This window comes from Pseudorca crassidens, chromosome 4 (genome assembly GCF_039906515.1).
Source record: "Pseudorca crassidens isolate mPseCra1 chromosome 4, mPseCra1.hap1, whole genome shotgun sequence".
Taxonomy (NCBI): domain Eukaryota; kingdom Metazoa; phylum Chordata; class Mammalia; order Artiodactyla; family Delphinidae; genus Pseudorca; species Pseudorca crassidens.
The window spans coordinates 126322790-126339978 of NC_090299.1; the positions used below are offsets into that span (position 1 = coordinate 126322790).

The 17189-nt window shown below is 35.4% G+C and overlaps 1 protein-coding gene across 1 annotated transcript in view; it reads left to right on the top strand.

Moving 5' to 3' along the window:
• Positions 1-17189, top strand: part of IQCM (IQ motif containing M) — a 349608-nt gene that overhangs the window by 123305 nt on the left and 209114 nt on the right. The window contains exon 11 of the mRNA XM_067734648.1: positions 11247-11445. Within this exon, the coding sequence (XP_067590749.1) occupies positions 11247-11445 (199 nt within the window). The remainder of the gene's footprint in view (positions 1-11246; positions 11446-17189) is intronic.

Here is a 17189-nt window from a genome sequence, read left to right on the forward strand (position 1 = left end):
TAGAACTGGCTTATGCACCCACTCAGCAGTGTTTTTTAAGGAGGCAGTCACTTGGCTGTTAAAAGGTTGGGATGGGAAGTTAAGCAAACTAAAAATGCTGTTGCTGCACTTGATTTGGAATTACTGCAAATTTGGGCACCCACTCCTGTTCTTGAGAGGGAAGGGAACCTGTTACCTTATATGGATAAAGAGTGGTAGATAAGGCAGAGTTATAATTATTTTTGTCCTAATCTTCAGTGATCATGAACCTAAAATGCATATTTTCACATTTCTATTTTTTTTGTCCATCTTCTAGTGTTTTCAACTGTAAAGATCTCAAAATTTAGAAGGAGAGAAAAAGATATAACAGTAGTGCTTAGGTCCATTTGCTATACAAATATGTATACAGATGTATATAAGACTTTTCATTAGCAGCATTATTAAACAAAGAACTATAATGCTCAAATCCAGTACATTTAGGATAAATTTACCAGGTTCCAGATTCCACACGGTGGCTACTTGATTTTATTTTAGGGTTCTTAAATATATATTTGTGTTATTTTTATGAGAGATATGATCTTATTGTCTTGATTTTCAATTCTGCTAAAAATACTCATTTCATACACACCCTTGCCCAACATTTAGAGAATATAAATTTCATAAATGAACAATATAAAGCAAAATTATTTGATTTCAGAATGCAAGTTTCTATTTCCTCAATATTTCAATTTAAATGGTAAATTTTGAAATTTTAGAACTCCGTAAATGTCAGAAGATTGTTAGAAATCCTTAAGGTTAAGGTATGGTTGAGAAAGCCTAAAACCTTTTTTAAGGGAAAAGAAAGGTTATGATGAGCTTTTCAAAGCGAGCCAAGCAATTTCATTTCAAATAGAATTGCCAAAGGAACGTTTTTACGAGTTTTATTGTTTTTCAAAGTAAAATACTTTATGTAAGATTTCTAAACCAGAAAGAATTAAAGCCCAATAGATGTAATTCTTAATTTGTAATTTAAAAAAAGTAATATGTACACAAATTATAGTATATATGTTTATGTTTTTACCCTGATAAAGGTAAAAAGTGAATGATATTTTGCAATGAAGTGGGATCTTGTCTTTTCCTAGCATCACCTTTTTTTTAATCTTTTCATTAACTTCTTCATGCTTAACACATTTTCTCTTATTTTGTGTGGTATCATAAATATAAAAATATCAAAAGCAGTTTATATTATTAACTAAAAGGAAATAATACATTAGCACACAGAGTTAATTCTCAATATCTAAGTGAAAATTGTGAACCAGGATTGTAATCTATTGTACTATTACCATGACATTGTACTTTTATTTTCTGTGAGAAAGATTTCTTCATATATCTTCCTTGAGGTCCACTTGAATTTGTTTGGCACCTCTAACTATATTGCAAATAGTATCTCCTTCTTTGTTCAGATAAACTATTGTATTTCATGAATAAAACACTTATTCTCTTTTGATGTCTTTCAGCAGTGAGCTGTTAATTCTTTGCAGATTCATCTGACTTTAGTGATAAATTTTCCTTTCGATAAATTTTCCTTTCGTTGAATTTCTAAAGTACATAATTGTTTTTTAAAATGACTGACTGATTTCCAAGTACAGAATAGAAAAATTGATGGGTCTTTAACTCATAGAAGAAAAATATTCTATCGTTAATTCATAATGTTAAAGTTGTAAGAAGTTGTAAGAAGTTGTAAAAGGTGGTCATCAGCCCTTCACCATTTTACTTTTTAGTTTGTTTCAATTCTGGATGATAAAAACATTGTTTAAATATACCATCTATGAAGTGTACCATTTAGAACCCTTAAGTTCCTCTTTTTGTTTTCATTCTTTAGGATTCTAAGCATCCAGATAGTTCATGTAAATATGTAGATGAGGAATAATTATATATTTTCCCTTCCTATTTTGTAGCATGCTAAAACTAAAAGGGTAGTAGTAACCAGATATGACTCACTAATATGTTACTGAAAAGCAAAACTGTGCTAAGAATTCTAAATTTTCTCTTTTTTCATATAATAGAATATAGTACATTTACTGTCATATCTAAGTATGAAATTCACATTTCAGAGTCTGGAGATTTAGCTAGGTACTTTAGTGTTTCCTTTATATCTCTAAAATTACTGCATTTGTCCATCATCATTTTTTCTGAAATGGGTCAAGTCCTCTTATTTTATCTCAAAACAATTTTACAGTTTACCACCTAATAACTTTCCTTTGGTCTCTTCTAAAATTTGTTAATTACTAATGTAATATTAGCTTGTTTATGGTATCTTCTGTGAACAGATTATTTTTTCTGGGTCAGTACCCAGCCTAAGCATTTTTTGAAAATAAATTTATAGTGGATATTTCTCCAATGATACTTCCTCTAGTTGTATTTTGTCTTTGGGGAATCATAGAATCTCAAGAGTTTAAGGAACCTTAAAGATTTTCTACTGAAACCCTCTATCCAAAGGGTGAATCTCCTCTATAACATGGTACCTACATCACCTCTACTTGAAAACTCCAGGGATTAGTAATTACTCTGTTCAAGTGGAATCCATTTCATTCTAATTAGTGCTCTGACTTTGACAGCTGTCTCTGTGAGGCTCAGCACCTATCCCCCTTGAGCTGGTACCCACTGGTCCTGATTCTGTCTTCTTGAAGCCACTCTAGTTACCAGTTCTCTCTTTAGATTCTCTCTTTCTATACACACACACATATCTTTATTATATTTATATATTTATTAGGATGCTAATTCAAATTAGCTTAAGCAAAATGGTAATTAAATCTGTTTGCTCATATAAGTAGAGGTTCCAAGAGTGTAGAGTATGTCAGACATCCGTTCTTTTTATCTCTTTAACATCTTAGGCTCAACTGATTCAACAGGTTCAAGTAATGTCTTTAGGATGTGCTCTCCTTTCATTCATTTTAAATCTCTGCTTGCCCCTATTTGGCCTTAAAACCTCTTACTATAGACTTTTTCTCCATGTGGTAAGCAAAATGATTGGCTTCCAGCTGTTTGTAATTGACTTACTTCCTGCTCTTACCAGAAAGAAAGGTCTCTTATTAGACACACACACACAGAGAAATATTCTGGCTGACCTTCCAGCTTGGATGACATGGCCAGCCCTAGACAAATCCTAGTCATACAAATGGAGAAGGAGAAGTGCAATTCCACAAGGGAAAGGAGGTAAAAACAGAGGAAAGGAACAGATGCCCACCATACTCAAAAGTATCCCTCTTGAAGTGTGATGCTTAGGAAAGAACATAGTATTTCAGATGTAATTTTATGAATAGTGTAGAGTGGAACCAAACTGTAGATATTCTAGATCAGTTCATGCAGTCCATCATATGTCAGCTTTGGGGGTCAGTCTCTTAAGGGCAATACTCACATTGATTTCATTTCTGAAAAATAAATAAAACCCCAGACAAGCAAACCCTGAGCCTTTCTCAGATATTCTAACGTATCCCTATTCTGTTCTTTTGCTGTCCCTCCTTTCTTTTCTTTCTCTATCCCTTTTTTTCTTCCCTTCATCTATTATACATTGCCAGGTACACAAGGAAAAGTAGTTGCTCTTAGGGAATTCAGAGTATAGAGGGGTGATAGACCAAGAGAATTAAGTTATGTCGTAACTACAATGATGGAGGAAAGGTACCTAACCATCCTCATGAGTCTGAGAGGAATTATTTGTACAATCATGTATATTAACCAATTGCAGAACTTTATAAGCATAGCTATCACATTTCAACATTGGATTTAACTCCTTATCACTTTTGCCTGAGATAGTTAGCTCACACGTTACCTTTTCAGTAATCCCACACCAGCCATAACACACTATTTAAAAGTGCAATTTCCACCCCTGCTAGCACTCCCCAACTTCCTTACTCTGCTTTATTTTCTATCAAAGCATACATTGCCTTCTAAAATACTCAATAATTAACTTGTTTACTGTGATTACTGTCTGTCTCTCCCACTAGAATATAAGCTTAATGAGGACAGGGAATTTTCTATGTTTTATTTATCAGTGTATCCTCAATGCTAGAAGAGTATCTTACACTAAATGAATGAATGAATGAATGAGTAAATGAATATATATTTGTTCAATGCATGGATTAAATTTTTGGATCTTTTCTCTGCCTTCTAATGATTTTTTTCCCTTTCAGGAATTTATAACTCCTATCTCAGACTTTCTGCTCCTTCCTGGGTATCTTCACTGGGATATCCTATAACCGTCTCTCAAAATTGCAATAATTATGTTTTCCCTTCCCCATGTCTTCTCTCCTATATTCCCTATCTCAGCTAGTAATGACACTATCCACCCTACCGCCCAAGACTGCCCAGTCAGCCTATATTTCTCTACCTTGTTTACAAAGATTTTATGAGAATCTTGAAATTTGCCCTCCTGAAATTGAGAAACATCATAAATAATTCCCTGGTATAGTAATATAGTGAAAACAAAACAAAACAGTAATAAAATTAAAACAAAGGAAATGAATTCAGGATGGCCTGGCATCCTTTTTGTACACATTCTGGCTCTTGGCACCACTACTACTTTCTTTAGTTCTTCACATACCATCTGATTGATAACTAATACGATCTGATATTAAACAAACACAAGGATACCTGCTTTCCTCAAAAAAGCAAGGAAGCACCCCTGCCCCCCAAACTCATTTCTAATAAAAACCTCCCTCTGGACAAACTTGCAGAAAACCAAACTGACTGTATCTTCTAGCTGTGTTTACATTGACAGTACCAAGAGGGCTTAACTACAAGGAAGTGGTATAAGCTGGCTGAACTTGAAATTGGGACAAAGGTCTCTCTACAACTATTTATCATCTCATTTTAATGCTAAAATTCCTGCCCAAGGACACCATGTTGGTTCCCTCTGCTTCTGACCCAAACTCCAAAGGACCATAAAAGGGCAGAAAAGAGGTGCAGACCCTGGTCCAGGAAATCACCACCCATTTCCATGAACCTAAATGACAAGACCTTTGCCCCATACCGCCCCTTTAGCCCCTTTTCCTATGAAAATCTCACCCTTGCCTACACTCAGGGAGAAGGGGCTTTTAGAGCAAGACCTCCTCCTCCTCCATTCCTTGGTCAATGAATAATTTTTCTGTCTGCTGCTATAAAAAGTAATTTTGCCTTATTGATGCGAACAATAACCGGGTAGGGAAAGAAGCAGACATTATTGGTAACAATTCCTGTGTGGAATCAGAAGGAAAACATCTGAGAAACAGCAAGCAGAATAATGAGAGGGAGAACACATAAGTTCTCATCTCTAAGTCACAGTAATCCTACCCAGAAAAGTAAAATAAGAATGAATGGAGAGAAGCAGATTTTCTCAAGCAGAGAAAATCAGATTTTCCATTACTTTTTCATGGAAGCATTCATACAGAGGGAGAGTAGGGAGGCAGAAGCATGGGGAGAGGGGGTTACAAAGTCCCATCCCTCTCCAGATTGTTCCAAAGACTGTCCACATTTCCTGTTTTTCTAGTAGAATTTGACCTGCTTTCTGACCACCACTCTGAGCGTGTTTGCTTGAGGGTCTCCTCAATTCCTGGAAATGACAGTACCTAAAACAGTTATGTGGGTGGGAATAAAATATTGAGTATAATATCAGAAATTGTTTTTAGAATCACCTGAACTGTTGTGGGGATTTATTTCATTACCTAAAGCCCAGTTCTAGGGAAAAGGAATCTGTGGACAGGCACCCATCTTCATTGTCTGCTCTTTTGGAGCAGAGATGAGAGAGACGGATGGCAGGGGGTAGAGCCAGCTCTTCTCCATAACTGACCAAAGTTTGGGTTGAGAGCAAAGGGCTACCCCAAGAGGAATAAATGAATGTTTTGGGAGAAAGACTATACAACTCATTATGTTCCCTATTGCATAGATAAGCTCGTGAAAAATTGACACCTCTGGGTGCTGTGCCACAGAAATATCAGCTCCCATTACACCTTTGGCATAAACACCCTAGTCATTACAGACATCTTCAGTGGTAATGTTTTTCAGTGCCCTTCAAATAAAAACATGTAGGTACAATAAAAAGGTGGTTTAAATGTTTGTTTTAGAGAGAATTCCCTGGAAGTGCATCATGCTTACCTTGCCCATAATGTCAGAATCAATTAAATTTGAACAAAACCAGTGTTTCCTCTCTGCTTTTGTTTTTGTATTGTCTGAAATGATAATTTCAGTTTAATTCATAACAAATAGTGTTCCTCCAAAAAGCTGATATGTGCAGGAAAGAATAATTGCATTTTTTTGAACTGAATTTGAAATTTAAAAAGCTCTATCTTGTTTTGAGGAAGAACTGTTAGAAACTTGAAACCAAGCAGCAGCAGCAGCAAAAATAAAACCCATCTTTCCAGATATATGACATGATGGGCTGGGAGAATGTCTTCCTAGGAAAATCAGGTATGGGGGCAGGGAGAAGAAATTCTCCCAGCCCGTTGTATGATTTGCATTTCTGGATAGGTACTAGTTAGAGCACTTGAGGTTGTAAACTGTTGAAGCCAAGTACCCTTGGCTTCAGAATATCAACCTCACCCTTTAATATGATCTAGTGAAAGAGATTGCCATGGAACTGGGAACTACCCAAAATAGGAGGGGTCTTGGGTTTTATGGCTCAGGGCAGGCTAGCATTTTGAGGAATGATCAGAACACAAAAAAAGTGTGGAAAGCACAGAAGAAAACACATCTCATTCACATATTTAAACTATTTAAAATTTTTGCCTTAACTAAACTGGTGTCTATCTTCCACTTCAGGAGGATTGCACCTATTTTTAAAAGTTCCAGGAATCCTGTTTTGATTTTTTTTAAGTGAATAGGTTTTGCTAGCATGAAGTACTAAACCCTTGGGAAGATTTGAAAATGGAGTACTAAATAATATTGAGACAAGATTTTTCATGGAAATGTGTAACATCCCTGTTCTTAAAAATCTCTTTCACCCATGCTGAATTTAATACATTGTTTTTAAACTGAACAGATCTCATATAGGACATTAAAGTAGGCCACAAACTTGTTTCACTTGTTAGCCAAGTTACTTTCAGATCCAGCATTCAAAGCATGAGGGCATCACGTGTTTCTACTTCAAGGCTACAAGTACAGGAAACGAAAGCCCTTGACACAGCTTGGTAGCAGAGGATCCAAATCAGAGTAAATTGTGTAAATTATAACTAAATTACAAAGCATTTGGACAAAGCAGGCATGATAGTCTAATCAGGAAAGCGGTGATATTTACTTCTCGATAATGCAGGTTGGAAGAGGAATTGGGGGTAGGGAGGCATCACAAATCTCTTTTAATGTATTTCCGAACTTGGCAACCTGAATTGATTTTGTCACATATTTGCAGCTTAAAAAGTATTTGGCTTCTACAACAGCCAAAATAAGTGTCCTTTAATCACTTTCAACCTATGAACAGATGGGCAAAGAGTGCTTTTATAAATGGAACATACAAAATACTTCAATATCAGCCAAAACTAATTAGTAGCAATATCTGAAACAAACTCTAAAACTGATGTAGTGTTTAATATATATTATCGTATAAGCTTTAGCAGTTGAAAGGAAATTCCCTGTTCAAATGTTTGCCAAGCTCAGTGTCTAATGTTTAGATATGATTAACTTAATAATGAACTTATTGTATCTTTTCTCACATGCAATCTTGTTTAATGATTCCTTCTTTCACTGAAAACTATCTGATCTGATAACCTTGATCATAGCCTAGATTCATTGGTAGGTAACCTATGATTCTACCTCTTGATGGTTGGGGCTATAAAATCACATTGCAAAGATAGGGACATAAGGAAGCATTAATTGGCCGTCAGTGTAATCAGTTTACCACAGTGAGCTCCTAATATATTTATATTAATAATATTTTAGTTGTTATATATTTAACTTAAGGAGGAGACTTTTCTTTGATTTTTTTTCATGGTTTGGACTTGGATAAATAGGACAACTTTCAATGTATTGACTATTTGAATATATTCAATAGTAGTGCTGAATTAAGTAAAACTATGGATCATTGTACTGAGTTCAAAGATCATGGGGATAATCAAGGAAAAGGCATGGCCATGAAGTGGCAATGGCACATAACAAGCTTTATCTGGGCATCATATGGACAGCTTTGCGTGAGAGGGGAAGTCTCTCACAGCAGGAGACCTTCTAGAAACCATGACATAGAGCCATCACCCAGAAGGGGAAGAGGGTAAGGGAACTCCTGTGGGAACAGGAGAGTCAGAGGGGGGCTTACATGTCTACGTGATATCACTCACAGCAAGATGGGGGTGTCTCTGGGTCAGAGAGCTCCAGTGGGCAGCAGTGGCTTGCGGTCTTTTATGGCCTCAAGGTTTGTCTTATCTGTGGCTGGTAGATGTTGGTTATAGTTTCATGGGACATGCAAAACAGGCAGGCTCTAAATGGCTAAAAAATATGCTTGTTTGGGCCATATTTAAAACAATTGGATGTTTAAGAATTTTGAGTTTGGAGCCAGCAGGCTTTTGAGCTAATCCTTGCCTAACATAAGAAGTAAACAACATAGGGGCCAATATACAAGGGCCATTTTTGACTCATTTATGTAACAACTATGCCACACATACCTTGCCATTTCTAGCATTCCTCCTCTTATACAGTGAAGGAAAAAAATCTTTGGTATGGTCTTGCAGCCATCTGGGACACCCAAAAGATAGGTTAAAAAGACATCACAACAGTTTGTTTTTAAATTTGGGGCTTGAATTTGAATTGGAAAGAATTTTCACAGGAGGCGCAGTATCAGTAAAAGTTATAGGTGCCTTTAGAGTAAAAAAAAGTAACATATCTACAAGTAACATTAAATATTAGGAATACCAGATTTTGTAAGAAGTAGATCACAAGGAAGAAGAAAAAAAAGATTTATAAGCCTGATAGGAGAAATATTTTTGTGATACAGGAACTTTTGTTTCCTAGGAAATCTATAATGAAGGTACTGAACGATTTTTCCTTTGTCATATTAGGAGCAGACTGTTATTCAAAAATCAGTTTCTCAGTGTAACAGAAAGAAAATCAAATTCTAATTTTCCTTTCTTTCTGTATAACACCTATACAACATTCCATAGCTGAGTATTCATTCACAGGCATTTCTCTATTTTAATATTAAGCTTGCTTATCAAAAGTGACCTAACTTTTTCAAAATTTTGTATATTTCATAGCTTCTTTTCAAACCCATTATTTGTAAATATAATTCACCTTCCATCAAGCCTTCAATAAATTATTCTTCAACTTTAAATTTCCCTTTCTTTTATTTTTAACATTCTAATTGTTTAGAGATGTGCTGTTGATGAAAGTCCATATGGCTAGGGCCTAAGATAAAATTCTTTTCTTCTTCAATTGATAAAAAAACAGACAAAACCTATCCATCATTTTGTAAACATGTTTGTGTTTCCTTATAATCCTTTTAATTAATGTAGTTCTAATCACTCATATTAACTACAGCTTTTAACCAAAAATAGCTAATTTCATTTCTCCTTCTCCCTTCCCCCGACCCCCTCCCACACTACATATACTTTTCATTACATGACTAAGAACTCTGAGCCATTCAAGGCACTTTAGGAGACCAGAAGAGATGTGGTGACCACTGCTGGTACTTTAACACTATGCATTACACATCACCTTACAGTCAGTCACACATATCCCTTTAAGATTTTTTTACACCTTATTGTTAGAACATGAAACTTTGACTATAAAGTTGGCTCATCTAGGTATTTCTAGAAGACTTATTTCTTCTGAGAAAAAGTCATCAACTCAGGATCCTTTAGATTTCACAGTAGGTCTTGAAACTCTGGCCAAGCCAGAAGTGACCATTTCTATTTCATCCACATTCCCAGTTTATCTCATACATGGAGGCCTGTTCATAAAAATTGTTATATTAAAGGGCAAAAATACTCTTAGAAGGCAGAGCTCCCTCTTTTCTAAGCTATTCAAAATCAATCTTAATTCAAACAAACAAAAATAAGACTTTGCCTTATTTTCTTTGCCTTTTCTAGTAGCTTTGTCTACTTGAATATTTCTCTACAGCACATGTTGTATTTTTGACTCGTTAATCTACAGAAATTTTCTCAAGAGAGAGGAGAAGAGAAAGAACCAACCAGAGATACAAAAAAGCTACAGTTACAAGAACATCATACAAGGCTAACTTCCTTTCTTTTGCAAAGACAAAAAGGACATTTTTCATTTATATACACAAACACAAAGAAATAACAGCCTCGGTTCTGTATCTTTAACTATAGGTCAAAAGTAAATATGGAGGACAATTTTCTGTGCTTGAGCAAATGTCATTGATCAGTAGTGGCTACTTTTTGTGCCAGTACCACACTGTCTTGATTACTGTAGTATAGTCTGAAGTCCAGGAGCCTGATTCCTCCAGCTCCGTTTTTCTTTCTCAAGATTGCTTTGGCTATTTGGGGTCTTTTGTTAAAAAAATAAAAAAATCCAGCAACAACAACAAAAAAGAAAAATATGTTTGTATGCTAAAAATTGCAAGGAAACTACACTTTGAACTTTGGAAGACTTTGAAAAAAACTGACTACCTATAAAAAATGCAACAGATATATAAAGGAAAAAAAGCAGACACAAGATTGCCAAGGTTACAGACAGTCTGTTCATAGTAGAAAGTCTGTAGTTTTCTCACATGGTCATCATCACTGCAAGGACGGACCATCCATATCAGCGATGCAGGGCTTGTCCTGTTTTCCAGTATGATCCCTCACTTCTGCGATTCTGTAGTCCATGGCCCTAACAATACACTACCCTGCCTCTCAGTTGAGTGCATTTGGAAAATAAAATTACTTTTCAGATGATGTTTGGTAAGTAGATTATCAGTGCCAAATAATTTTGAAGCAATCTTTAGTTTAAAATAGCTTCTGGGACAGGAAAGTTATTTTTACTAATGTGCCCTGTCATAGGAAAATATTTTGTTCCTTAGGTACTATATCTCTCTTTTGAATAGTTGTGGATAAGCTTTGACAGATTCACTTTCTTTTGGGTTTCCCTTCTTCAGAAGATTAATTTATACATGTTATATTAATTCTGGCATATTTAACCTTCTTTGGAGAGCTCTGTTGGAATGTTCAGCTGATATACCTATGAACTTTATGTGCTAATTAAAATATATTTCCTATTTCAATATATTCCCTATTTCAAAATATTCATTATGAAAGTGAATTTAAGACTTTTTAGAAGTTTATTTTTCTTATTAACTCTAATAAGAAAGTTTTATATTTTATTTTTAGCCCAAAATCTATTCTAAGTAAAAGTGATAAACTTGACAATAAAGTTAAAAGAATTGGACCACAAATGGAAAACTTCCAAGTGTTCCGGCGAAGGAAAAAATTCGCAATTACCAAAAACATTGTTAGAATGGTCATCATCATGCAGGCACTTGTCAGAGGGTGGCTCGAACGCAAAAGATTCCAAAGAATAATGATCAAGGTAAAGCATATATTGAATATTATAATGTGTTTAAAAAGTCTTTTATTCTTCCAGTTTTATTGAGATATAACTGATATACAGCACTGTACAAGTTTAACGTATACAGCCTAATGATTTGACTTACATCACAAAATGATTACCACAGTAAGTTTAATGACCACGCATCATCTCATATAGATACAAAATTAAGAAATAGAAAACAAATTTCCTTGTGATGAGAACTCTCAGGATTTACTCTTAACATCTCCCATATATAACATACAGCTGAGTTCATTATATTTGTCTTGCTATACATGATATCCCTTGTACTCATTTATCCTATAACTGGAAGTTTGTACCTGTTGACTGCCTTCCTCCAATTTCCCCTTCGCCTCCCCCTCTCCTCTGGTAACCACAAATCTGGTCTCTTTTTCTATGAGTTTGTTTGTTGTTTTTGAGGTGTAATTGACCTACAACACTATGTTAGTTCCTATTTCACAACATAGGAGTTGATACTTTTATACATTTCAAAATGATCACCACAACAAGTGTAGTTATCATTTGTCACCATACAAAGATATTATGTAATTACTGAGTAAATTCCCCATACTGTACATTTCATTCCTGTGACTCATATATTTTACAATTGGAAATTTATACCTCTTAATCTCTTTTACCTGTTTCTCTCCTCCCTCCGACCCCCTCTCCTCTGGCAAAAACCTGTTTGTATCTATGACTCTGTTTCTGTTTTGTTGTTTATTCATTTGTTTTCCTTTTTATATTCCATATATACGTGAAATCATGCAGTATTTGTCTTCCTCTGTCTGACTTATTTCACTTAGCATAATGCCCTCTAGGTCCATACAGATATCCTCTAGGTTGTCACAAATGGCAAGATTTCATTCTTTTTTTTTTTTTTTGGCTGAGTATAAGTATATAAATATACACATTTTTAGCCATGTATAAATGTATAGACTTATATATATATTTTAAATATATTTAAAATATAAATATATATTTATATATAAAATACATTTATGTATATACTTTATATATATATATATATATACACCACATTTTTTTTAAGCATTCTCCTGGATATTTATTTATTTATTTATTTATATGTTTATTGGAGTATAATTACTTTACAATGTTGTGTTAGTTTCTGCTGTATATCAAAGTGAATCAGCTATATGTATCCCCATATTCCCTCCCTCTTGAGCCTCCCTCCCACTCTCCCTATCCCACTCCTCTAGGTGGTCACAAAGCACCAAGCTGATCTCCCTGTGCTATGCAGCTGCTTGTCACTAGCTATCTGTTTTACATTTGGTAGTGTATATATGTCAATCTCACTTTCTCACTTCATCCCAGCTTCCCCTTCTCCCCTCCCCTGTGTCCTCAAGTCCATTCTCTACGTCTGCGTCTTTATTCCTGTCCTGACCATAGGTTCTTCAGAACCAATTTTTTTTAGATTCCATATATATGTGTTAGCATACGGTATTTGTTTTTCTCTTTCTGACTTACTTCACTCTGTATGACAGTCTCTAGGTCCATCTACCTCACTACAAATAACTCAATTTCATTTCTTTTTATGGCTGAGTAATATTCCGTTGTATATATGTGCCACATCTTTTTTATCCATTCATCTGTCGATGGACACTTAGGTTGTTTCTCTGTCCTGGCTATTGTAAATAGTGCTGCAATGAACATTGTGATACATGTCTATTTTTGAATTATGGCTTTCTCAGGGTATATGCCCAGTAGTGGGATTGCTGGATCATATGGTAGTTCTATTTTTAGTTTTTTAAGGAACCTCCATACTGTTCTCCATAGTGGCTCTATCAATTTACATTCCCACCAACAGTGCAAGAGTGTTCCATTTTCACCACACCCTCTCCAGCCTTTATTGTTTGTAGATTTTTGATGATGGCCATCTGACTGGTGTACCACATTTTCTTTATCCATTCATCCATCAATGGACATTTAGATTCAATTAAGCAGACTTTTGAGTAGTCACCTTGTCAATATACCTATGATTTTTCTAAATAAAGTTCTGTCTACATTCTTTGGTTTAAGAAAATTTTATTTATAATATACTCTTGTGACAGTTTCAGATTGTATCAAGCTGGAGACTGTGAACAAGTGCCTAGCTTATCCTTAACCCAACAGTTCTGGGATTACTTTTACTCTAAGGCTGGGACCACCTATTTGCATTGATTTTGTTTCTCCTATGCTATCTGCTTATTCTCTGTTTAAAGTAACTTTCCACTTCCCACACTCCTGAATACTCTTTCAGTGCATAAACCTTCACCTTAAAAAGAAACTACACACACATCCACACACCCACCTGAGCAACTTTTATAAACAGCAATCCTGACACTCAGAATAAAACATAAGGACCTATTTTGGCTGGGCAAATGCAGAAGAACCTGAGTGGATGGATTTTGGCAAAACTTTGAGAGAATCCAAAAATGTTTCACCTTGAGGACTAAAGTTGTGCTACTCATAAAGGAATTTGGAAAACCAACTAGAAATAGAAGAATAGATCAGGAGTGCCCACTTGAATTCCTGGATTATCTGGGAGGACCCCCCCCCCCAAATGGCCTCTCATTGGGCACCCTGAATGAATTTCTCTGAGAATACAGGCTTGCTGTTAGAAGTTAGTCCATTTGCCTATCGACGTGTGTATATTTGTACATGCATTAATATGTACATATAACATACATTTGTAGTTCTGATGATTCAATGTGATAATGCGTGTAAAACTCTGACAATAAGTAAGCATTCCATATAGTTAATCTTTCAGTAATTCTGTGAAATCTCTGCTTCACATTTTATATGTGAAGGAACTGATGCTCAGAGAAATTAAGTCATTTGACTAGAGTTGCCCTCCTGGTAAGTGACAGAGCTAGAATTCAAACCCTTGTCTGACCCCAAAGCCCATGCTCATTCTACATATTGTATCATCAACTTAAACTACTTTATAGCTGATTGCTCCCTAATCTAATCTAAGGCCCTATCCCAGACCTATCTCTCCAGCTCTAGATTTAGGCATTTAATTCCCCATTTGCAAGGTCCATAGTTAAACCAAACTCCACGGAGCCTTCAATGAACTTATTTTCTTACTCCACAAAGTTCTTCCTTTCCTGTACTACCTATTTTGGTGGACTGTCCCACCACCCATTGTCCAAGCTATACACCTGGAGTTTTCTTAGTCTCCTTCAACTTTCTCACCCCCATATTCAGTTGGTCACCACTTCCTTAACATTTCCTGTGCTGCTCTTCCTCTCTGGGCTCTTACCATAGCTCCTATTCATCACTCTTCACATGGAGAACTGCAGTAGTCTCCTAATTGGCCTCCCTGCCTGTAGACCTACTCCCATCTAATCTGTCATCTGCAGTTGAGGAAATTCCACTCTGATGACCTTATTCCATTTCTTTATAGTCTTTTGAAAGCCCCATGTTTCTTATCAGATGAAATATGAATTCTCTAACATAGTACACATGGCCTCCCTGGTCTGGCCATTTCCCACTGTCCAGCCTCATCACAGGACACTTCTTCACTAATACCCTGTGCTCTAGCAAAGCCCAAATCCTTTAATTCCCTGATTGTTTCCTATTATCTTATGTTTTTATACTGTTCTCTCAGACTGGTATACTCTTCCTAATTTTCTGATAAACTCCAACTCATTCTTTAAGATCTTGCTTAAGTGTTCATACCTAGACACCTTTTTTGGTCCATCAAGCAGAGCTGAGCTCTCTATTTTTGGTCGTTATTGTGCCCAGTCCTCTACATTTTGACCTTTTGTTTACACCTCTGTCATGGGCACTACAATTTCTGTGACCTGTTTGGGAGTACATACTCTTTACTTTTATATTATATAGCACCACATACTGTTTTGATACATGCATTCTCTCTTATTTTAACTATATTCACTTATTATCTGCTGTTTTTCTTGTTTATTTTCTTGTTTGTATATGTTTATATTGTTTTCTGTCTTGTTTGCTACCATGTCCAAAGGCTTAGAATAGTGCTTGGCATATGGTAGCTATTCCATAAATGTCTTAGAATGGATGAATTAATTCAACAAAATATAGTTGTAGAAGTTTATCAGGGCACTCTAATTATTCATATATATATATATAAACATATATAAATAAATATATCATACACGATATTATGTATATGATAATATACTTATATTATAATTTAACTTAATTTTAGCATTTCCTGATGTTGGAGAGAACGGTAGCATCATCCATAACCTCTGGGACAAAATGGGTCTAGAAAACGTAGAGAGCAAGAGTGAGCCCAAGATGATAGTGAAAAGGAGAGCTCGGCAAGGAAAATGTTGAATTTCTATGTGGAGGTAGAATTGAGATAAAAAGAATGAGAAGCCTTTTTCAAGGGTCTGAGCAAATATAAACTAGATTGTTTACTTTGATTTGGTTGTGAAATTTGTTATGATCATTGATTTTCTTTTTTATTCCACCATTGGTGTGTATGTTGCATGGCTGCTCTGCTGATACAGTTAATGTTGTTCTGCTTACTGTTGAAATGGTCATGTGGCAGGCCTGTAATGCATGCATAGTCCGGTTCCAGGACTGAGCCTTGTGCAGTGTTGCTGTTGGGGGAATTCCTGATAGACTTTCTGGTGTAAAGGCTGCACAGCAAATCACTGGGTAATTGTCAGCACTGTGGGAATCCCTCCACTGGGAAACTTACATAGTCATATTGTTCGGCTGGCACTTCAGAGCTTGTGGCTGTAGACAATATCTGCTAGAATGTTGCTCTAAAGTACCTCAGGAGACTGTATAGTTTCCACCATTTCCTGTGAAATGCTCTAGTTTGGGTTTATTTAGAAATAATGAAGCAGCATTGAATTATATCAGTCATAAGGAGACCACAGAAATTGCTGCCTTTAACCATCAGCATTATTTATTTCCACCATTAAAAATATCCTTTTCCTTTTAAAATTTCTATGTTGTTTGTTTGCATGTGTTTTGGTATAAGTTAATATGATCCAGAAAAAAATCCTAAAGACACAAAAACAGTATTTTCCTCAGTGTAATGCCTCTAAGATTTTAACTTAAAGATTTTTCCGTGAATATTTATAATTTAAATTTTAAAATTTTAGTCTTAAGTTGATATGTTCAGTTGCTGTTTGTCAAAAATACTGAAATTCTAAAACATTTGAATGGCTGGTGGTTGCAATAAAAAAGTGTTCAAAATTGGCTTTGAATAAATATTTGTTGAATAAATAAAATTGGAGAAATCCTAGAAATCTGAGTTTTAATATCCCATGCATAGGTCAGTGGTCTTTATTCTTTTGGGGGTTACAGAATCCTTTGAAAATTTGATAAAGTATGGATTTCCTCTCATTATCTAAAAAAAAACCCAATAAGAAATAAAAAGAAAATTCTGAAGCCCATTCATGGACCTGTGGCACTGGTGACCTCATATGGAATAGTTTTATTACATAAATGTGTTAACTCTCAGGTACTGGGAGAACTGTATTAATGTATTCCAGAACACTTTTTAAGAAATGTGATCATAGTTACTATTTACTAGATCTGATATCTTGCCTGATGTATAGAGCAAATAGTCCAGATAGAAATGGAGGTAACTAAGTCTTAGGTATTATTAGAGAACTTAGAAAGACCACTGAACCCAAAGGACTGTGTCTAGTGTGGGGGTAGTGTCAACAAATTGAGATCTGGAGGATGAAGGGTAGTTGTGTTTTGTCATGTAGATGGGGAGGTTG